The sequence below is a fragment of the Mercenaria mercenaria genome, chromosome 8, assembly GCF_021730395.1.
Source record: "Mercenaria mercenaria strain notata chromosome 8, MADL_Memer_1, whole genome shotgun sequence".
Lineage (NCBI taxonomy): Eukaryota > Metazoa > Mollusca > Bivalvia > Venerida > Veneridae > Mercenaria > Mercenaria mercenaria.
Window position 1 is genome coordinate 25,232,608 of NC_069368.1, and position 24,834 is coordinate 25,257,441.

The 24,834-nt window shown below is 35.2% G+C and overlaps 1 protein-coding gene across 1 annotated transcript; it reads left to right on the forward strand.

The window, feature by feature from the left end:
* The first annotated feature begins 11,956 nt into the window (after positions 1 to 11,956).
* On the forward strand, positions 11,957 to 21,749 carry LOC123522835 (uncharacterized). Its single transcript, XM_045300298.2, has 3 exons — positions 11,957 to 12,378; positions 19,088 to 19,282; positions 21,063 to 21,749. The coding sequence occupies exons 1-3, from the start codon at positions 11,979 to 11,981 to the stop codon at positions 21,650 to 21,652; spliced, it is 1,185 nt and encodes a 394-aa protein (XP_045156233.2). The 5' UTR covers positions 11,957 to 11,978; the 3' UTR covers positions 21,653 to 21,749.
* The last annotated feature ends 3,085 nt before the right edge of the window (positions 21,750 to 24,834 follow it).

A 24,834-nucleotide genomic window follows, 5' to 3' on the forward strand; every position in this document is an offset into this window, starting at 1 on the left:
GTAAATAGTTAATGTATGTATTTATACATGTTCTTTTACAACTATAATAGATAATTGAACATCTGTACTTACTCTATACCGCTTTAAATTCCAAAATTTTACAAGATGTGAAGTCTGTGTGAATTTCAGTTATATACCGCCAAAATGCATTAAAGATGGCTGACAATTACTCATGTTTCCCTCCAAAAAATGTTACAGCTGTAATTTTGAGACATGACCATTTTACAGCTGTAACTTTCAACAGTAAAATTTTTACAGCTGTAAATTGAGACCTTCATATTTTACACCTGAAAATTTTAACTGTATTTCTGATCAGTTTTCCACTTACAGGTCTTTTACAGTTGTAATTTCAAAATACAGGTCTTTTACAGACGTTTTACAGCTGTAAAACAGGTCCTTTTTTCATACAGGTGATCTCCCTTGCCGCTTCGCTCATTGATCAGCGAAGCGGCAAGGGATATCACTGCGTTGGAGTTTGATACGCGTATGTTTAAATATCTTTAAAAAGTGACAGAAATGCTGTAACCAGTAATCACGTCATATTTTGGATTATAATTGTTTTCGTATTACACATTATATCAATTTTTACCTTTAGAAAACCGTATGAGCCGCGCCATGAGAAAATCAATATAGTGGGTTTGCGACCATCATGGATCCAGAGCAGCCAGCGCATCCGTGCAGTCTGGTCAGGATCCATGGTGTTCGCTAACAGTTTCTCCAATTCCAATAGGCTTTAAAAGCGTACAGCATGGAGCCTGGCCAGACTGCGCGGATGCGCAGGCTGGTCTGGACCCATGCTGGTCGCAAATCAACTATGTTGGTTTTTCTCATGTCACGGCTCATTAATGAACATATTGCATAAAGCATCAGGTATGTTATGCTTGGGATTTTCATATTAAATCAGATTTGAAAGGTTTGCAGAGGTGTAATACTTCCAAAATAATTATACGTTGCAATAATAGCACGGTACTACAGCGTTGATTGATTTTGATATAAGATTACTACATAGATTATATTTTCTTAAAAATATTTAAACTTTTATAGATATCGAAAGTAGTAAGTTTCAAAAATTCTACCAATCAGATCTGTCAAATTTGAAATATCTTCCCTATGTTACAAATTCTCTTATTAAATTGTTGAAAAAAAAATCACGGAAAACAATTTTTTTGCAGCATATTCCATATTTTAGAGAGAAAATCTATATCATTCAATATAGCGTATCTCATGCTGAACTTTTTCTATGGTTTCTCTTATGTTCTTGTAAAAAAATCTAGGACCCGTTTTGGTCCATCGACTTCAGATGTTGTCTGTTGAAACATTGTTTTATCAATAAAAACTCATAAAATCTATTGGAAGATTGGTATTGTTTTACTATTTTCATTTCTGAATTTAACGAGTTGCCGTAAAATCAGTTTATAGACTAATTCACACTGTTTCCATTTATCATAAATTTTCCCTTTTCCCCAACTACCTCGCGTTTGAAAATGTTATTGTTCCAAAGACAATAGGTATGGTAGATATCTCGGAAGCACAGAGCACTAGAAACACAGCCTCAGAGCCACGCATTTGTAATGAAGTCCCACAACAAAAGAAGCAGTAATGGAAAGATATTACAGACGGGTTGTATAAAAATCTACCAAGTATATATAAATTAATGCCAAATATAGATAGAGGGTAAGGAAGTGGTAAAGTGTAGAAATGGGTGGGGGAAGAGGTTGAAGGTAAAAGTAGAACAAGGATGAATATACAAAGGGGATACTACGTTCCTTAATCACAGTTAAACTACAATGTAAACCACAATGTCGCAGACATTCATGTACCGGAGATAAACACACAATCACACCAGCTAACTAACAGAGAAAAACAGGCAAGTAAGATACAAGAACACTGTAGGGCACCGCTTTAGACACACAAGCACACAAATGCACACTATACGCAGGAAAAAACAATCGTGTACCGCCTTATGATTCCGGAAGCACAATAATGGGGGCACGAAAACTGACTTATGGTGAAGGCGGAGGGGATGCCTATAAAAAGGGGGAGCGCAATTAGGGTAGCGATAGGGGGAATGAGGACAAGGAGGAAAAAACCCTTACAATAATCAAGATAACATACGCAACAGAAAATACAAGACAGACAGAAAACCAGTTAAAAAGGTGGCACGGTCAGTAACCTTTATAAAGGAAACTGGGGTTTAAACGCGTAAAGGGCATGCCAACCTCGCACTTACCCTATTTTCAACAAGTTAGACAAAACAATGTAAATAAACTCGCCGCTGAGAAAGGCTCAACCATTAGCGGAAAAAACACCAGATTAATAAAGTAAAACAAAATCTGGTAAATCTAACTTATGATTACTCCAATGTATACACAGCAACTTGTCTGAAATCAGAGCACCAAGAGCCTAACTTTGAATGGCACGGCTAAGAAAGCTGCAAGACAAAATTCAACTACCTCCGTCTGTATCATGTTGGATTTAGGAGAAAAGTATCATGGAGTCTTACACCCAATTACACGTCGCACCATCAAATAGGAAAACGTAGCCATTAACTGTAGATGTGTCAATCACCAAACATGCACTGTTCTTCACGATTTTCGCATCGTATCCTTTCCGATAAATTTTTTACAATATTTTACTAACGCTTGAATCTTTCCAGCAGGCAGTATGCAAACAAACACGCAATTATGCACCTGTCAATATTTTGCCCGCCCAGGGGGGCGGCGGGCCGGCCCGGGGGAATTTGACATTTCAAAAATTTTGTTGTCTAAATCCCCACCCTAGGGACAACCTTTTTTGTCTAAATCCCACCCTAGAGCCTGGTTGGTACACCAAATGTTTGTCAAATTCCCGCCTGTCGGGAATGGTCTTCTGTCTAAAGTCCCGTGTATGCCCGCCGCCCACCCGGGCGGGCAAAATATTGACAGGTGCATTAGTTGCAGTTTTACGTGATCTATTCCGTTATGTTCCCTGTATGATCGGCTGAGAAAATAAAAAAATAGATATTCTACTACATGTATGTCTAAACATTTCAACTGCTGAAGGGGAAGAAGTTAAAGTATACGAAGATGGGGGTGACCTGTAATGAATTATTATTATTATTTATTATTACTATACCACATTTATATAGCACTCTTTTCATGCACTTCTACACGTTCAAAAGTGCTTTACAGAATAAATTGCAAAAATACAAACAAATACGTATACAAAGATAATGCATTCCACATTAACAAAAATCATGAATGAAAACAAGTACAATTTAAAAATAGAATTGTCATTTCTCTACATTTTCTCAATATTTTGCACCAAAACTAAGCAGAATCATTGTAAAATAGGTGTACCTAGAGAATGAATGCAAATTCATGGAAAAATCAAACAAAAAATTTCTCTTATAGGCTGATAACTACCAAATAGAACGTAAGCCTCTGCAGGTCTAGTCACAAGTTGTCAAAATATAAATAGTACTAATCTTTTATCCTTTCCTAGTGCATTTTCTCGGCAGCAACGTGCTTACTTTTACCCTATCGCGTTTCAGTATGTATCTCTTTGCATTCTATTGAAATGGACATGTTCCTATCGCATGCTAGGTAAAAATTAAGAATTAATTAAAAAAGAATTTAATGTCTTGAAAAGAGAAATTGAAAGAAGCGGAAAATAATAAATTCAGCGGGTTGTATTTAACGGGGTGTCAGACGTTTCACCCCCAAGACTGTTCCTCCCAAGACTTTTCCTTCCAAGACTTTTCACCCCCAATTTGGGGGTGAAAAGTCTGGTGTTTTATTGTATATGAAGACTTTTCACCCCCTATTTGTCTTGTTTGTTATATTGTGCGAAAATAAATTATATAAGTCAATCAAGTGTTTATAGAAGATTAATGATTTGGCTGATTAAAACAGTTTGGGGATTTTCGGACATTAATTAATTTTGTCCAGATATTATGCTGATTTTGTGTAGGAAATAAGCAATAAATCTTTTGTGGAAAAAATGTTATAAGTAAGTAAGTAAGTAAATGTTTTATTAACGTGACATGTGCATAAGTATTACAATACATACATACAAAAATAGTACAGCACCCGGCCCAATGGGCCTATAAGTCACCTAAAATCATACAATTATTTTAAAGTAAATTTAGTGTACATGTATTACCCTATGGTTCATATTTAATTTACAAATTTACTATCAACTGAGAAATATATATCACTGACATATGCAGACAACAATGAATAAGAAGGTCTGTTATTAACTAATAAATAAATAAATAAATAAATAAAACCATTGTATGTAAACTATGAAACAAGTTTTTGTGGATAATTTGCTTCCTTTAAACCTATCATTAAAATTTTAAGTGAACTGGAGAGAATTCGTAGTTTCGCTGAAATTTATTGGCTTCTTACAAAAATTTAACCTTAACACATATACTTTACAAAAATTCAAATATTCTGTTTTTGTATTAACCATTACCAACACGTTAAGTTAAACGTGAAATTCCTTACAGCAAATACAAAATGTTATATGATAATTGTAAGTAGTAATGAGTTCAATATCTCGTATTAATTAAATCATTAAACATCATCAATCATTGTCATCACATTTGAACAAAAATTATAAGAAGAATCTTTAATCTTTGTTTACCTCTTTTAAAAACGAAAACAGATCGAAAAATGTTATAAAAGAGTACTCAACTTTAAAGATTCTAACTATTTACGTGAAATGATTCCAGAAATATGTATATACCTTTCATGTTTAGAAACCTTGTTAATAGTGAAACTAAAAATATTAACACGTATTTAGAACAACTGATTGAAAGAAAGGAATTGTATTATGGTAGGTTTTTATTCTAACATGGATTCGCGTTTCTTTATAAAGTATGATGACTATCTTGAAAAGTTAATGCACATAAAACATAAATAACTCGTGTAATTATAGAATAATGACCTAAGACAATATGTATCCAAGGTTAAACAAAATGCACCAAGTGTTGTATAACAGTCTTAGTAGTACGTATTTATATAGTTTGGTGAGCAAATAATTCAGCATTGTATGTTTTAAGATAGCAGAAGCAATTCAGTGAGAATACATGACAGAACGTCTGCAAAGATAAGCACTTACAACAAATTTAGCACATTTTCTAGGTAATTCACATATCAAATGTTTTAATTTGTCATCATCTATTAAATTAACAAAGTCTTGGGATAGCAGTATGTCCCCAAATATATTTGTTCTTAAGGTAGTGTACCTATCACAATTTAATAGAAAATGTTTCTCATCTTCCACGGAATTTGAGGTGCAAAATTTACAGAGTCTCTGTTCAACGGTTTCTCCAACATAGCGACCGGTTTCGATCCTAATTGGTAGTATGCCGCTCCGAAACTGGCATAGTAACGATCGTTCATACTTCTTCAGATTAAGATTTAAGTAGGTGTCACATTCATTATTTGATTTAAAAAGCCGGTAAGTTCGTAATTTCGAGACAGTTTGAATTTCACGAGACCACTTCTCTGAATAAAAGTTAGTGATTCGATCACGTGCCACCGATAGCGGTATTGTTGCTTTTGTATTAAAAGCGTTTGTTAATCCAAGATTATCGGCAATTTGCTTAACATCACTTGACCAATTGTTACGACATAATTCATAATCATGGATAAAAACGCGTTTTGTCAACCTGTTGTCATCCATTAAGAGGAGCCTGTTCCAGAACCTTAAAACACTTATCCAACGTCTATACAGGCTTGGTAGCCAACCTGTATCCCCGTATAATGCCAGAATGGGTGTGAACCTGTGCACACCCAAGAAGTATCGGAGTGCTCGATGTTGTATATTGTCGAGGCATTGAAATTGTCTTGCGCCCCAGGTGGAGGCGCCATAATCCATTATAGGTGCGACACACGAGTTATACAACTTTTCGAAGGTCCGGAATCCCAAGTCTTTCAAATTGTGTACTTTATTTATCAGACTTCCAAGAGCACGTCCCGCGGATTTTGAAAGTAAATCGCAGTTTGTCGAGTAGTCACCTTTTTCATGAAATGTAATTCCAAGATATTTATAACTTTCGACTGTTTCTAATATATTGTCACCGATTTTGAATACATAATCTGACCTTGGAACCCTGCCCTTTCTGAAGTGCATGCATTTTGACTTATTTGTGTTGATGATGACCTTCCAATGTCTGCACCAGTCATGCAAAGTATTAAGCATAGTCTGTAGGTTTTCTTCCTTGTCTGAAATTAACACAATATCGTCAGCGTATAAGAGGATAGATATCTTAACGTCTCCCATTTCGATGCCAAGGTCACGGTCATTTATATCCTTTACAAGATCATTAGCGAATACTGAGAATAATGTCGGCGACAAATTACATCCCTGTTTTAACCCCGTTGTACATTCAAACCAATCAGTGACTTTGTTATTGATACGAATACATGACTCCGAATTAACGTATATATTTCTAATGGTATTGTACAGTTTTCCATCTATATTATGAAGGAGGAGTTTATATAGTAACATGTCCCTATCAATGAAATCAAAACACTTTTTGAGGTCAATATAAGCGGTAAATACGGCATTGTTGTTTCTCACAATACTATTTAGGGTAAAAATGTGATCCTCACATGACCTGTTGGACCGAAACCCATTCTGTTCATCTGCCAGAAGATCGTTATCTTCTAAGTATTTGCTTAGTCTTTTGTTAATGAGCGAGCTGTACAATTTACCAATGCAAGATAACAGACTGACTCCTCTGTAATTCAACGGAATTCTTTTGTCCGAACTAGGGTCTTTCAAAATGGGACATATTATCGCCTTTCTCCAAATAGATGGAATTAAGCTACTGTCAAATATTAATTGAAATAATCGTTGAAGCACAGTTATCACTGGCGGGTATTTGAGCACATCATAAGGAATCTTGTCAAAGCCGCAGGCTGACCCAGATTTTGCATGCATTACGACATTTGATACTTCTTCTATTGTGATGTTACAGTTTAATTGTTCATTAGGCGTATATAACGGGTCATCCATGTTCATCTCTAGTAAGTGTTTATGTAATTTGGCGCGATTATAATGAGCATGGTCAAAGTCTTCGTCATCATCACGATTGTAAATATTATGAAAGTCTTGCTTCCATTTATCGAAAACTGCATTTTCGTCTCTGATAATGTTACCATTGTTCACAATTTCAACGGGTATTGAAGTATCTTTTCTTGGACCTAAGTTCTTTATTTTGCGCCAGAACTCTGTGGGATTACTTGTTGAAATTTCCTCGATTTCGATGGCTTGTGAGCGGCGGTACGTGCGTTCAGACTGACGTAATAACTTGTCAAAAGCGTCTCTTGCGTTAATGTAATCTGAACGTAACTGCTGACGTTGGCGGTTATTTCCCGAATGTTTAAGGAATATACGTTCTTTAATGCGCATATTATTCCACAATTCTTGTAGATCGTCATTCCAATACGGCTTACTTTGTTTAAGGCGTTTACTTGTTCTTTTAGAGGAATTATACGTAGGAATTCGCCTATTCATTTCGTCAGTAATACTTTCACAGAGATGCTGGTAAACACTGTCTATATTTACTTGGGTTTCGCGCGCATTTTCTATTAATGTAATTATGTTCATAATAGCAATACTCGCTAATTCACTACTCATAAATTCTTGTGGTATTTTGCGCAATTTATATCTAACCCCGGCGTCGTAATTCCTGTTCGAACTATTTTCACTCGGGTCATGATAATAGCTACATTGAAACTCGGTCAATAGAGCCGAATGATCTGGAGGCCGCGAGCGTTCTCCAATTAGTCCGTGCAAGTTGTTCTGATCGATAATCTCTTGTACTGTTATTACTTTGAAGGATTTGCAGTAAATAAAATTGTCATGCGGAACGCACTGGTAATCTACTACGGCTTTACCTTTACGAGAAATCGAGGTAAAATTGTCCTGAGTGTAGCGACCATTGAGTGTCAAAAATCGTGCCTCAATTAGGAAGTCTATAAAGTCACGACCATGTTGATTTATTGTATTATCAAGAATTACTCGAGATGGGATATTGTCACAACCATTTATTATCTCTGACAAGTTACCAATTCTAGAGTTAAAGTCGGCTCCGATGAACATATAATCAGCTTCACAATTCAAGTATATCTGAGATAGAAGGTGTGCATAAAATGATTGAGCATCCCTTCCACGTACTGAATTTTCGGGCGGTAAGTAACAAGAAAACACAATTAATTCACTTTCAGTGTCCCGGTTTGTAAGCCGTAGAACCAGTATACCTTCAAATGATTTATCAATAATTTCAATGTTGTAACAATCATGTAAACACTGTTTTATGAAAACGCCGACACCTCCTGAACCCTTCGGTGCATTACGGTGTATGTCTGCTCTGTTGTAACCGTACCATGAAAACCCGTTAATATCAATGACCTCTTGTTCCCGCAAATGTGTTTTACAAATGGTGATAATATCCGCATTAAAAGAGTTTATTATAGCCGTTCGCAAGTCATGATTATCTTTTGTCCACCCACACACATTTAAATGTGCGATTTTGATATTTCCAATGGGACGGGGTGGGGCCTATTGCTCGTTGTTTTGATTGTTTTGACGTTGGCGTTGTTCACGTTGTTGGATACGTCCGTTCGCGTCAACCCGAAATCTACGACCTTCCGGAAGTTGTCGTAGCAATGTTCGTGCGTTTAATTCGATGAGCCTTTCAGCATGATTTTTGCAACCTTTCAAGTAGACCTCCGCGTAATCATCTGTGTTCTTGAGGGACATCTTGTTGCGTAACACCAGAATTTTTTCCCTCAAATTTCGGAAGGTGATTTTCACTGGCGCCGGTCTATCATTGTAACGTGACTTAAATCTGAAGGCTTTAGTAATAGCCACGGTTGACGATACTTCATTGCCTAAAGCATCGATGATCTTTTGTGCGGTCGTAATGAGGTTTTCCCCCTGCTGCGCTGGAACACCCATAGCTATAATGGAGATATCCGAGTCGTCCGTATAACCCCGCCTATTTCTATAGACAGGTCGTGCTTGACCGCTAGCTTGTGATTGGTCACCGTTATCCATGTCTATAGTCCCATCATCTTGCAAGGAGGGATCTAATTGATCTCTTTGCTCAACTGCGTCCATGCGCATTGTAAGGGACTGAATTGTTGTCATGATATCATCAATACGTCTGCTTTCTTGCCCTATGGCCAACGAAATTTCGTCCTTCATTTTCGAAATTTTTGAATCAATGTCAGCTCTCATTTCATTCTTCAACTTATCGATTTTGCTTTCAATCAATTTCCTTACACCTTCTTGACCCTTCTGCAATGTATCTATAGCTACTAGAATTTTATTTAGTTTTTCTGAGTCACTTAGAACGGGAGAATTCTGTTTACCTGTAGCCATATTTGTGTTTGATCTAGTTCCTGAGCTTTCGCTCACTGGTGTCTGTGGAAATACCGATATATCCTGTTCACTTTCTGAATCACTATATTCACTATATTTCCATTGATCTGCATGTAGTACACTATTAGCTCCACAAATCACGTCACTTAATTGTAAATCTAAATTGTTATCCACTCTGCTATTCCCCTTTTTGTTTACTTTTTTGCCGCCATGTTTGAATTGTTTTTGAGATCTTTGTTATATTAGAATTGTTTATATCGCACATTGTTTGTTGTTGTCAACATTTTTTTTTTTTTTTTTTTTTTTTGTTATCCTTAATAGGCAAGTGATGCAAGATAAATTAAGTCTATCAAATGTTAATTAATTGGCAGCATTCTCTTGCATGTTTTAGTATATTTTGTCCTTATAATGATAAACTGTACATGTTCAAGTTATATCAATAAATTGAAATAATAACAAATTCTCGATTATCTAATAAGTCGAAGTGGTTTGATGAATCTTATTACATAATTATGTAGCAAAAAATAATTTCAAGAAAGTACATTTGTGAACGACAAAAATGAGGGAAATAGAATTAATTTTACAAGCATGCGTACTAAGTATAATAGAATAAGAAAAAAAAGGATAAATAATTAGTATTATATGATAAGCTACTGGTTCTGTTTACTGAATTCGAATGAAAACTCACTACAAAAAGAATTTATCATATGTTGCTTAACGATGCAAACAATAACATTACTGTACATATAATAATTCAAACTGGGCGTTTCAAATAAAAATGCTGTTAGAAAACCTGGGATTGTCGGATATATGGATAAGTCAAGATAGTAACAGTAATTCTTTATCTTCAGAGAATATTGGACAATTATTATCAAACTTGATATGCTAACATTAACAATTCTCAACGATTACTCTCTTATAGTAGATTTAAACATTCCATTAATCTTGAAAAATACTTATTAATAAAATAATTGAAGATAAAAAATTTCGAATTGCTCTTAGTGATATAAAATGTAAATATTTGTAATCTTACATTCTTTAGAAAATGAATATCACTTTCATCTTGTATGTCCGTTCTAGAAAGAATTATGAAGAAAATGTTTAAAACCATATTACTGAAGATGGCCCACTCTGTAAATCTGATGTCTACGGAAAATAGGAAGGAATTACTGAATCTGCCAAAATTCATTTATTTTGCAAATAAATTTAGACAAGATATTGAAAGTTAGTTTCATTTTTGAAGCAACATCATTTTTGAGTGATGAGTATAATTTTTTTTTTTTTTTTGGATTTCCAGAATATCAGTCAAGGTTTAGATTAATTAAAGTTTAATATACTACAGGTTAGCCAGTTAATCCATTTATATTTTAACACCTATTCCTGTCAATCAAAAGGTGTTGATTAAATCACAACACCTATGAAGAGTTCAAAATATTTACTATTTCTGTCAATCAAAAGGTGTTGATTGAGCACAACACCTATGAAGAGTTTAAAATATTGACCTACAATGAAATGAATGACTTTCAAATTGCAATATTTATTTATTTATTTATTTATTTATTTATTTATTTATTTATTTATTTATTTATTTATTTATTTATTTATTTATTTATTTATTTATTTATTTCAGTCTCATCAGCATACATAAATAACATCACAGTACATACATGTATTACATATAATAACATTAAACATATCGAATGCTGCCGATCAATACTGAGATACCCGAGACTATATATTTTGTTAAATATATAAAAATGTATCATAAAAATAAATTCCACATCATATTGCACTTATAATACCCATATTACATGTTATCACAATTGGGCTATCATTATTATACTAAAGGATAAACATATACCCTCTAATTCTAACCCTTAGTTAATATTTACATCTACTATTGTAATCTAAATCTACTCATATATTTCATAATTATATTACATAATTAAAACTTGAATCCATTTGAATAGCATAGCCAGAAAATTCATCATTAAGAAGTCTCAACAAATTGACATTTAAAAAGATCAATTGATTAAGTTGACAACATGTATGTTACCCTAAATTCAGTGTATATTTTATAGAATTATGGTCCGTAAAGTAACAAATTATCTTCATAAATGCCCTAACAACCTATATAAAATATATACAGTATCGATAAAAAAGATTTTAAATATCAAATAACAAAATATTTCACGATATTTTCACTATATTAGAAATTGGGGGTGAAAAGTCTAGGGTTTGTTAAATTGGGGGTGAAAAGTCTTGGGAGGAAATGTCTTGGGGGTGAAATGTCTAGGGGAGGAAAAGTCTTGGGGGTGAAACGTCTGGAATTCTATTTAACGAACTGTAGTTTTCTTATTCAAAAGTTAACACCCCCTTTTCTTTTTGTTTTTCTAATGTAGCGATATAGTTCTTTATGGGAATATAAGTGTCTGAAAATCTGATGTGCTGGAAAATGTCAAAAAAACCGTTATGATGTAAGTGGATTTTATATGAAATAAAGAACAGCTGGATTTAGTGGTGTTCAGCCTAAAGAAGAACGGCTATTTAGTGTGCTGTAACCTGCACAAGGGAAGTAACACATTCCTACCAATATGGCGGAAAGGGACGCAAAAAGATTGAAAACTAAAAAGGATGGAACTCCGCGAATTTTCAAAACTTTCAAAAGGGATTGTGTAAATAGTACCAAGCTTCTTTTAAATGCAGTTACCGCATTAGAGAGCGGTTTGGAAGGATTGTCATTCGCGGTCTTGAAGGTGGATTCGTCAAATGCTCAAAAGCCACATTCCTTTGGTGATGTATCTGTTGAGTGCAGCCCTTGGAATGTGTATGGTGATGCAGAAGGACATGTTGGCTGCAATGTTGGAGCGCTTTTTTTAGATGGCTTGTATATTCTAAAGAGTTACGCGGACATGGGAAAACGGAAAATACCAAAAGATCGACTTCAAAGGAGAGCATTACAAAATCTACTTAAATTTTTTGTCAAAAAAACAGGTATGCCCGGGCCGCTTTCATTATAAGATCTATTTTTTATGTAGCAACAATCACCAATTGTTAGCTCACCTGAGCAATGCTATGCTCAGGAGTGTTATTGTGATTGCTCGATGTCTGGCAACTATCTGTCAACATTTAGCTTATGTACGAGATAGACTATAGCTAAAAGAATTCAGCTCAGAGATGTTTATATATGCTGTTAGGATCTCTGCGCTGAAACGAATCCCGTACTGAAACCTAACCAGGAATCGTGCCAGAAGTCTCGCGCTATAATTTCATTAAATGAAATGCAATGAACTCACCTTTTATTTTAAAATGTTTCTAATTATTTTTTATCCCCCAGCCAAAGGGGAAGGGGATATTAGAAATGCTCTCCGTCTGTCCGTCCGTCCGCAACAATCTTTGTCCGGAGCATAACTCCAAAAGTACTGGAGGGATTTTCTTCAAACTTCATACACTGATAGAACACATTGGGAGGAAGTGCAATGTGCAAGAAAAATAACTCTACCTTACCTATTTTTTGAGTTATTCCCCTTTATCTTATTTTCTTAAAAAATTTTGTCCGGAGCATAACTCCCAAAAGTACTGGAGGGATTTTCTTCAAACTTCATACACTGATAGAACACATAGGGAAGAAGTGCAGTGTGCAAGAACAATAACTCTACCTTGTCTATTTTTTGAGTTATTCCCCTTTATCATATTTCTTAAAAAAAATTGTCCGGAGCATATCTTTTTCATGCATAGAGGGATTTTGATATATCTTGGCACAAATGTTCACCACCACGAGGCGGAGTGTCATGCGCAAGAACCAGGTCCCTAGGTCTAAGGTCACACTTAGAGGTCAAAGGATACAAGAATGAAAACCTTGTCCGGAGAATTTCTTCTTCATGCATAGAGGGATTTTGATATAACTTGGCACAAATGTTCACCACCACGAGACAGAGTGTCATGCGCAAGATTCAGGTCCCTAGGTCTAAGGTCAAGGTCACACTTAGAGGCCAAAGGTCAGATACAAGAATGACTTTGTCAGAAAGCATTTCTTCTTCATGCATGGAGGGATTTTGATGTAACTTGGCACAATTATACACCATCATGAGACGAAGTGTCATGCGCAGTTCCCTTCTTTAGAATTACTTCCCTTTGTTGTTACTTTAAATAGCTTTTATTGTTACTTTTTCATTACTTGTTGTAGGGAAAAATCGAGACCACTTTTCTGTAGTACAACATGCATGCTACATCCAATTTTGAGGTGTATTTTGACCAATCTCTACCAGGTAAAGAAGGTTAACTTCCCTTAGTTGTTACTATAAATAACTTGTATTGTAACATTTTTATAATTGACCATAGTGAAAAAACAAGACCACTTTTCTGTGGTACAACATAGATGTTACTTTCCAATTTTAGGTGTTTTTTAAGATATCTCTACCTGGTAAGGAGTTTTTTTGTGGACTTAGAAAAACAAAAGACTTACAGTGATTACTAAACAACCACAAAATTAAAATTCCATTTGCAAATACAGCTGCTAGAGTAAAGAAATTTGCTGTGATGGGCGTATATTGTGACATTCTGGCACTCTTGTTCCCTGTTAGCTTTCAATTCCTTCTTTTTACAGTAGCCATATGGAAAAACATCATAGCTATACTGTTCCTGAAAATTAATAAACAGGAACTTTAGCCTTCAATTATAATATGCCTGGCAGGGGGATTGGCCATGTCCAGTCAGGGGTGTAACTGTTTCAAGTTATCAGTTTATAACCCATTTGAGTTATTCTGTTTACTTTCATAACTTGTTTCAGTTATCATAAAATATTACAAAGCCCTCCTGTGTTAATTCCTCATTTTGAATGTGACTAATGCAATCATTTCCTGAATCCTTGCCCTTTTATCTTTCCAGCTATGCAGTAAATTTTTTTACACAAGGCTGATAAAGTCTTACGCAAATGGTTTTTAAGCTATAAAACTCTTTAACATCCCATTATGCTCATCAGGTCATGATCAGACTAAAAGAGAATTTGATTAACCACAGTCTGCTACTAATTACACATGAAAGGTCACTTTGTGAAAACAGTAAAAAGGCTTTTTTTGAATAACTTACCTGGGTTATCCTTATTTTATAACTAATACAGGTTATAAAATGCTTGAAAAATAACTGAAATAGGTTACATAACTTAAAACAGTTACACCCCTGACTGATGTCTAACATGGCTCTTGTTTCTTTTGATCTGACATAAAAATAATCCATGCAACATAATTTGAACACAAGTAATACACACAAGTTTCAAATTGGTACCCCTGTCTGCAATATTGTGTCCGCCATTGCAGTTGTCACCTGATCAGAGTACTCTTCACTTGAAAACCAATAGGCGGTATAGACCTTTTCTGAGAACTTAAACTTTCTAGAGTATGGTTTTTTTTTATGAATTTTATGTTTATGATTAAAATAAATTCATTAATAAGTGAAATTTTGATCTTGATTTTCAAAAATAACCACGTGCTCTGAACTGTTGCATGACGTCATCCGTTTCTCACGAGAGAAGTGTGCGAGATGTTGCGGTTTGATACTGGTTAGTTAACCAAATGGGGTTTCGCCATAACTTAATGGACACGACCATCAGAAAATAAAAACAGCGTCAGTTAAGCAGTGATTTTTTTACTTTTTTTGGCAACAGCCCATGCCTTTTCAGTTGGGAATTTTTAGCGCAATAAACTTCAAAATTGGGAAAAATTAACAAACCTTGATAAAGAAATCATTTTGAAAAGTTTTATTTTAAGGTAAATTTATTTCATTCAAATATGCACTGAGGTTGAACAGACAGGACAGACAGGTTATTTTCTGATGCCACAGGATCTGATGGCTCAGATAGCTTAGGGTCACCATGAGCTTCTGTTGATTTCCGAGGGTCATTTTGTGGGGGCTCGGATTTCTTGGACAGATCACTTTGCTTTTCTGACGTTTGATTTGAACTTAATTTCTCTTTAACTTTACAAAAATATGTTCGAATGTCCGGAGTACCGATGGCGTGTTTAAGTTTTATTTTCTTATTATAATATTTGGAATTATGCGACATTTTTCGATGATTTAGGTAATTTTCTAACAATCTTTTTTCCGATTCATTTTGACGCATGAAAAAGCGTTTAGCGATCGTGATGAAAGTCATACTAAATGCCGTACTATGCCGTGACCCGTTTTATGTAAACAACGCGCTTCGAGTTGGCAACAAAATTCTGCGAATAAACCATAATTAGAGTCGGAATTTTTATGATTATTTGCATCGTTTTAGTTCAACTTTCACAAGAAATCAATCTAATTGGGAAAAATCATCTCGTTTTGGGGAATTTTTAAGCATTTTTTGGGAATTTTGACCATTTTTGTCAGTTGGGAAGACGCCAAATTTCGGAGTCAAATCGGCGCAAAAAAAATCATTAAATAAGATATGGTAGCCAGACAGTGATTTTTTTTGCGCCGATTCAGGGTCACGGCATAGTACGGCTTTTAGTATGACTTTCATCACGGTCGCTAAACGCTTTTTCATGTGCCAAAATGAGTCGGAAAAAAAATTGTTAGAAAATTACCTAAATTAACGAAAAATGTCACATAATTCCAAATATTATAATAAGAAAATAAAACTTAAACACGCCATCGGTACTCCAGTCATTCGAACATCTTTTGGTAAAGTTAAAGAGAAATCAAATACAAATCAAATGTCAGAAAAGCAAAGTGATCTGTTCGAGAATTCTGAGTCCCCACAAAATGACCCTCAGAAATCAACAGAAGCTCATGGTGACCCTAAGCTATCTGAGCCATCAGATCCTGTGACATCAGAAAATAACCTGTCTGTTCAACCTCAGTGCATATTTGAATGAAATGAATTTACTTTAAACTTTTCAAAATGATTTCTTTATTAAGTTTTGTTAATTTTTCCCAATTCTGAAGTTTATCGCGCTAAAAATTCCCAATTCAAAAGGCATGGGCTGCTGTTGCCAAAAAAAGTAAAAAAATCACTGCCAGAATTAGAGATAGACAAGGCGTAGGGCACAGTACACACGTACGTGCATAAGTGCGTAATGTAAAAAAAATCAGGTATGTTTACTGGTTGGGAACCATTTTCCGGACATATTTCCATATTTCGGCTCCATTATTCCCTAAAAAAATATTTGACACTTATAAATAAATACCACACTGCACAAACTTCAGCTCCTTCTGCAACTGATGTAACCAGCATCGTGTTGTGATGTAAAATATGGGTTCCATGGGGCCTCAGATTGGGTCACTAAAAGAAGCTGTTTTCCCCAGTAGCCGGACAAATATCTTGACGTTGTTTTGCTGTTAATTTGATATCAAAATAAGAAATTAAACTGTTTCTACACATTTCTTTATCATTCATCTCTTCAGAATTACGCATTGAAACATAACCAGATGTTCAATAGTAGCTACGAAAGCAAACTGAGGTTGACTATAAAAAAGCTCGAATTTCGTCTAACACAAATTCTTGATAATTCCAAAAGATATAGTTTAAAATTTGTGCAAAATTCAAAAGCCCTGCATCTTACGTAGCTTTCACCGTGAAATTTAAAGTAAAATATAAATGCAAATACAGGTGCTAGTGTAAATCAGTTCGTACACCGCCAAATAGTATAATAATTAAATGTTACTTTTTTAGACAGCTGGTGGGCCCGACATTCTGCCCCATGGGTATGCAGAATGTATTTCTAGTTATAGAATAAAAACACAAAATTAGAAAAAGTTTTGGATTTATGTAAAAGTGATTTATGTCTTAATGACTCCTAACTTCGTAAGAAAGGACAGGCCAGTTGAATGTTTTTAATCATAGTTTGACTTTCTATACGTATAATCAAAAGTCTTAAAGATATATAGCTAATTTAGAAGATTCCTTAAGTTTATGTATTTTACAAATGTCTTAACCGTATTTTGGTGCGTATAGGTCGCACTTTTTCTACCCATTTTGCTGTCTGAAAAGGTTCCTGCGACCTATACGACAGAACATTGCCAGCAGTATTTTTTTTTGGCCAATTTTCTGACCGTAGCTCTCGCAAAATTACGTGCATCTGTTACAAATAAACAAAATGGATAAAAAGTATCAATATTGGCGGCTTTTCAACCAATAGCGGTTATTTTCAATAAAATATTTCGTAAATACCGTAATAATTCTATTTATAGCCCATGCTCTAATAAACGCCCAGTCCCGACTTTTTGTAAAAAAAACGGCCTTTTTTTAGAAAAAAATCAAAAATACGATGTTATCTAATAAGCGCCCATCCTATGAATCTTAGAAAATAATCCTACCTTTATCAGTTAAACAGCGAGTTTTCTTATTTCCCTTCTGATGTAAGATCGTACATCACTTTTCTTGTCTTTAATTCCAAATATATGAACACGATACTTTTCAGGTTCTAATATGCATGTCGGTATAGTTCCGAAAGGATGATTAATGTTATGAACATAACCTTTTATGGCTGCTTTAACTGAAACTAACACACATGCCGCCATATCATATATACATGTAATGTGTATTGACCTAGTGACATGTGCTAATGCAAAGGCGCGCGCTTTTCGTAATTACGTCACGTCATAGTCTGGCATTTCGAGACGGGTTCCGCATGGGAAATTTAATCAATACTGGATTCAAGGCGCTTTGATCTAAAACAATAGGGTGTTGTTTAAATTTGCTTGAAATTGACAGAATCACGACAAAAAATACTTAATACTATATTCATGACAGAATAAATTAAATTTAATCATGTATTTTGTGAATTTAGCTTGGCCGGTTATAGTACCGATCTAGTACGGCCGTTATCAATTTTTGTATGACTATCACATCATCACTTTCTTACAGTCACCTATATGTTCGAAAATAAATATTGCATCAAGATTTTGAATGTTTGCTGGTGATTTGTCTCTAATATTCGCCCATCCCTAACTTTTGAGCCGACCATGTTTCTAATAAACGCCCGGGCTATAAATAGAATTATTACGGTACATGTAACCCATACAGACTATTAAAATCACGAATGACTTTAATTCAATGATGTATTTGTACTTTGAATTACGTTAGTTTCTACTTTCATTTTACTGGACGCCATTGACAGGTACATGTACTCCGGGTTGGATAATAAAATCCGTCGGATCCGTCCTACATTCCAAACATTGTTTATACTAATTCTTAGCGGAATAAAAAACTTGAAAGATAAGTTTTACTTTTAATTTTCAAATAAAAGAAAAACTCAAAAAAGAGATATTGTTAATCTTTTTACTCAGAATGAAAAGAACGCGGTTAATTACATGACACGGAAAGGTGTTATAATTGCTGTGCAAACAATTCACACTTTAACTTGCATAACTTGCATAATTGCAGAATGTAAACACAAACCGTCTGCTGCCAATTAGTGTCAAAAAGCCGCTTTTCTTTGATTTAAGATTCAGCCTGTAACCGATACTACCGTTGGTACGAATTGGTTGGGATCAAAAATAACACTGTGCGATTTCCACCAATCAGGTTTTGATAATGATTCAGTCCGCGGCATCAATATGGCCGCTGTCATAACTTTTTTGCCGGTAAATATTTAACTGTGACTAATACGCTAGAACTTTAATTTTCCGACAATTTCCAGGGCAAAAATTAGCTGCGTACTATACATTGCCGCGACCTATACACACCAAAATACGGTAATTGTTTCTGTATTTTTTGTAGATCATGAAAGTTTATTTGAAGATACATGTTCTGAAGGACATTGGTGTGCTGTGCTTGCCCAACATCTTTTAACAAAGCTGACAGTTAGTTGTAACTACACAATTGCATCAGGCTCTGGACTAAGAATTGGTGATACAAAATGTCCTTGCAAGGAAAACGATGATTTGGTTGGGGTGATAGGAGACACCAGCTTTGGTAAGTATTAGGTAGTGTCTTAGACTGTTTCAGTCTCTTTCAGGATTACGACTGCCAACACTTTTAAAGCCCTGGTCTGACTTTGAAACAACTTAACAGAAATTTTGCTTGCAACTTAATACTTATTTACTGTCAAAGTCTACTCTAGAAGAAACAACCCCCGAAACTCTGATTTAAATTTGAATTTTGACTTTATGCCCCTTTTGAACTTTTTTTGTTCAAGTTTTTGATAAAGTCGAATATGGCTGTTACTTTAAAGGATTTTAAAATGAGACTTAAAACAGTTATTTACTGTCAAAGTCTACACCAGGAGAAACAATCTTCAGAACTCTGATTATATATTTTATTGAATTAAGCCCCTTTAACTGGCAAAGCTTTAATTCGGAGTGAAGCACTGAGAAAAGTAAAGCCTGCTGTTGTTTGGACAGCTGTTGTTATATATGTCGATGGTCATACTGCACCAACATTTTCACTTGGGTAGTCGGTGCTAAAAATAGAAAAAAAAGCTTAATGACTTCTTCTCATGAACCATTTGAAAGATTTACACCAAACTTTGTCTGTAGCAACTTTTCATGGTCCTCTTTAAAATTTATTCAAATGGAACAGCTTTGCCTCTTATTTGGGCCACCAGACCTGAAAAAATCAACCTTTAAACTACTTCTTATCACGAACCAAATGATAGAACTTACCACAACTTTGTCTATAGCATCCTTGTACATGATTGTCTCATATTTGTTCATATAGTTACACTTGACCCTTTAAGAGGCAATCCAGAGCTAAAAGTAAAAGTAGGAAAATGGTTAAGAACCACTTCTCATGAACAACTTTATGGATCTTCACCAAAATTGTTCAGTAGCATCCTTGTATGGTCCTCTCTTACATTTGTTGAATTGTTTTGCTTGATCCCTTTTGGGGGCTGCAGAGCTAAAAAAAATGGGTCATGTTCCATAACTGACATGTATTTTGGGCAAATTATGCTCCCTTTTGAACTTAGAAAATCCTGATTAAAGTTTTGCGTGCAAGTACATACAGCTATTACTTAAAGGCATGTAGATTTGAAACTTTCTATTTGTTGTGTATGTGTTACCGTTGATTTTATTGTAATTAATCCATCTCCCTCCCCACCACACATAAAAATGTTTTAGCTCAAAAGAGCACAAAGTGCTCAAGGTGAGCTACTGTGACTGGTCATTGTGTATTGGCTGTCAACATTTGCCTTGTGAACACTCCAGAGGCCACAGTTGTAACCCAATATTTATGAAATTTGGTCAGAATGTTTGTCTTGATGATCTCTAGGTCAGGTTTGAAACTAGGTCATATGGGATCAAAATCTATTCCAGTAGGTCAGATCAAAGGAAAAGTTTGTGAACACTCTAAAGGCCACAGTTGTTACTCAGTCTTTATGAAACTTGGTCAGAATGTTTGTCTTGATGATCTGTAGGTCAAATTCGATCTGGGTCATATGGGGTCAAACATTAGGTCACCAAGTCAAATCAAAGGAAAAGCTTTTTGTGAACACTGTAGATCTCTAGGTCAAGTTTGAAACTGGGTCATGACTGGATCAAAAATTTAGTCAGAAGCCTAGGCCAGATCAACTCTGATGAACTATAAAGGACCATCATTTATTTATTTTCGTTTGCACCTTGTGTAACCTTATATTGTCTCTTAGTATCCTGCCACCCGTCCCATCTGGAACTCCAGAGTTACAATAGTTTTGTGCCACCCTCAAATAAATGATGCTCAGATGCCCTATTAAGGCCCTCTTGTTTGTTTTCTTCAGGCTTAGAGAATGGATGGCATGGAAATACTGACATAATACTTGAGGGAGCTGATATTCAAGTAGCTTGCATGAGATATATGGAAGACCCAGACCACACATCTGTTGATTGCGTTGACGAAGCATCAAATAATTTCAAACAGATCATTGCTCAGACAATTGTGTTTTCATTTTTGCAGAAAAAAATTCACGGAAATCAGCTGAAACATGGTTTGATTCCAGGGATTGGAATCTCCAAAAAGAAATTATTAGTTTGTTTTTATGATACAGAAAATGACATACTTCTTATAACAAAACCAATGCTACTTTTTGGTGATAAAGAAATTATCTATAGCTCTATTGTATTTCTTTGGCTTACACTAAACTACAGACAGTTCTGCTCAGGAATACCCGATGCGCTGAAAGAGTTCAAAGCAGGCTTCTTACCTGATCCTGTTTTACGTCAAATGTATACTGAGAAGGTAGCTAGACCTGTGCACATACGTGGAATAGAAGAAGAAATGTTTCCTTGGTTAAATGTTATACCTTTGGTATGTCCTGAACCAGATTTAGATTTTTCAGACTATTCAGACCTATCAGAAGATGAAAGTTAAATTTAAAGTTGCTCTGCTTGTCTTGCAGGAAGTGACAGTATAACGTTGTAGAATAATGCTTGTCAGTCTCTGTGATTACATCAGTAGTATGAATGTAGCATGCAATCGATTTTGTCCTGTGTATTAAGTGTTAAACAGTTAGCCCTAAGCCCAACTGTCTTTCTTGAGATTAGTTTTGATAAATAGATAGATTTAGATTTAAAACAGATTCAAATTAATAACAAAGTAAGCAGCAGTTGATGTAAGTACTCCCAATTAGTGGCCGCCAGAGCTAGAAATAGAAGAAAAAAAACATTTGAACGACTTCTCATGAACCACTTGATTGAACTTCACCAAACTTGATCGCCAGCATCGGCGTTGGTTAAAATTTTTGTTTTAAGTCCACCTTTTCTCATATGGCCCTTTTTGTACTTAGTAATTCTGAACTGTAACTCATTTCTTACAATACTGTCCAGCATTTACAGACGAGCAATGGCACCAGTGGGCAGTGCTCTTGTTCATCTAGTTGATGCCCTTCGATTATTCAACAATTAAAAGTATACTAAAGTATTATTATTGCCCGAAGTATTTCTTAGCAACCACAGGTTGGAATTTAGCCATTCTTAATAGGAAGCTTTACTATATTATCTTTGTTTTTCAGTTGGATGATTTTTCTTCTAATTATTACCCTTTGATTATTCAGCATTAGCAAACTATAGTGCCATTATAGTCGGCAGTATTTCCTAGCAACCACTGTGTGGAACTCAGCAAAATTCATAGGACTCTTCAATCTTAAGAGGAGATGCACATATTTTCAATTGAAATGGGTGCAAATTTCAGGGAGCATCCATCGTTTTTTCCGATATTTCTTGTATTGTTAAATGATAAAATGACTAGACAGAAATACTATACATTTAGTATAAAGTAGAAACTGCGAACAATTTGGAATGAAAAGAGTTTTAACATGTTATAACATGTATTACTTTTTAGCTCACCTGAGCACAAAGTGCTTATGGTAAGGTATTATGATCACGCTGTGTCCATCTGTCCGTGAGTGTGTGCGTCAAGTCTTCCGTCATCAACATTTGTGTTTAAACAACATCCACAACCAAAGAATGGATTTTATTGAAACTTGGCCATATTTCTTGGGTGGTCCTCTACCAAATTTGTCCAAACGGTTCCGCTTGGTTGCACATAGGGGCTGCCAGAGCTAAAAAAGACAAAACTCCAAACAACATCTTCTAAACCGATGATTCAATATTGAAATAATTTCAAACAAATGGTCCTTATGCTACCCTCTACCAAGATTGTTCAAATTATACTGATTTGTCAAAAAACGGCTGCCAGAGGGCGTGGTCACTTTTCCCTATATGTATATAGTGGAAACTTTAAAAATCTTCCTGTATGAAACTGCTTGTCCAATTTTAGAATAATTTTACACAGGTGGTCCTTGTGTGACCCTCTACCAAGATTGTTCAAATTATTTTGATTCATCAAAAAAACATCACCGCCAGAAGGCGTGGTCACTTTTCCCTGTTTGTATATAGTTGAAACTTTAAAAAATCTGCTTGTGTGAAACTACTGGCCCGATTCTAAAATAATTTTACACAAATGGTCCTTGTGTGACCCTCTACGAAGATTGTTCAAATTATTTTGATTTTTCAAAAAAAACAAGGCAGTCAGAGGGCGTGGTCACTTTTCCCTATATGTATATAGTGGCAATTTTAAAAATCTTTTTTATGTAAAACTGCTGGCCCGATTTTAAAATAATTTTGCACAAATGGTCCTTGTGTGACCCTCTACCAAGATTGTTCAAATAATTTTGATTCATCAAAAAACATGGTCGCCAGAGGGCATGGTCACTTTTCCCTATTTGTATATACATGTAGTTGAAACTTTAAAAATTTTCTTGTGTGAAACTGCTGGCTCGATTTTAAAATAATTTTACACAAATGATCCTTGTGTGACCAAGATTGTTGAAATTATTTTGATTTGTCAAAAAAACAAGGCGGTCAGAGGGTGTGGTCACTTTTCCCTATATGTGTATAATGGCAACTTCAAAAATCTTTTTTTTTGTGCGAAACTGCTGGCCCGATTTTAAAATAATTTTGCACAAATGGTTGTTGTGTGACCCTCTACCAAGATTGTTCAAATTTTTCCGATTCTTCAAAAAACAGCTGCCAGGGATTGTGGTCACTTTTCTTCTCTGAATCAATAATAGCTAGAGCCTTGATATTTGGCGTGTGATATCAGATTTGTAATGTGTACCATAATTGTTCAAATTATTGCCCTAGGTTCAAAAGTGTGTGTGACATGTATATAATATAGGCTAACAGAGAAGAAACCTAACTCCGTACTTATACAAACACACTTGAAGCCTTGTACACAGGTGAGCGCTTTAGGGTCAATGACCCTCTTGTTATTGTTTTCAATAAATACAAAACAGAAAAGTTGTGTGGTATATTTTCTTGTACACCGAATAATGAAATCCTGTACAAAAGAAAAATTAATATAGATTTTCTACCTACAACTGTACAAGGGTGATCCAGAATTAACAGGATTTTTCACTATGTTTATGTCTCCTAGACATATTGTTTTTGCCCCGTCAGTCTGTCTGTCACACTACATTTCCGATCAATAACTGAAGAACCATTTGACCTAGAACCATCAGACTTAATAGGGTGGCTTATAGAGTAGACAAACCCTATTGTTTTTGGGGTCACTCCATCAAAGGTCAAGGTCACAGGGGCCTGAACATGGAAAACCATTTCTGATCAATAACTTGGAGAATCACTTGACCTAGAATGTTGAAACTTCTTAGGATGGTTGGACGTGCAGAGTAGATGCCCCGTATTGATTTTGGGGTCACTCTGTTTAAGGTCAAGGTCACAGGGGCCAGAACATGGAAAACCATTTCCAATCAATAACTTGAGAACCACTTAACCCAGAATGTTGAAACTTCATAGGATGATTGGACATGCAGAGTAGATTACCCCTATTGATTTTGGGGTCACTCTGTTAAAGGTCTCGGTCACAGTGGACAGAACATGAAAATTCATTTCCGGTCAACAACTTGAGAACTATTTGATCCAGAACCTTCAAACTTCAATGGGTGGCATGGCTTATGAAGTAGATGACCCCATTTGTTTTTGGGGTCACTCCATCAAAGGTCAAGGTCACAGGGGGCTGACCATAGAAGACTC

Coding starts and splice junctions, on each gene's coding strand:
- LOC123522835 (XM_045300298.2), top strand. CDS start 11,979: ATGGCGGAAAGGGACGCAAAAAGATTGAAAACTAAAAAGGATGGAACT. Junction 12,379..19,087: donor ATTTTTTGTCAAAAAAACAG/GTATGCCCGGGC, acceptor TATTTTTTGTAG/ATCATGAAAGTTTATTTGAA. Junction 19,283..21,062: donor GATAGGAGACACCAGCTTTG/GTAAGTATTAGG, acceptor TGTTTTCTTCAG/GCTTAGAGAATGGATGGCAT.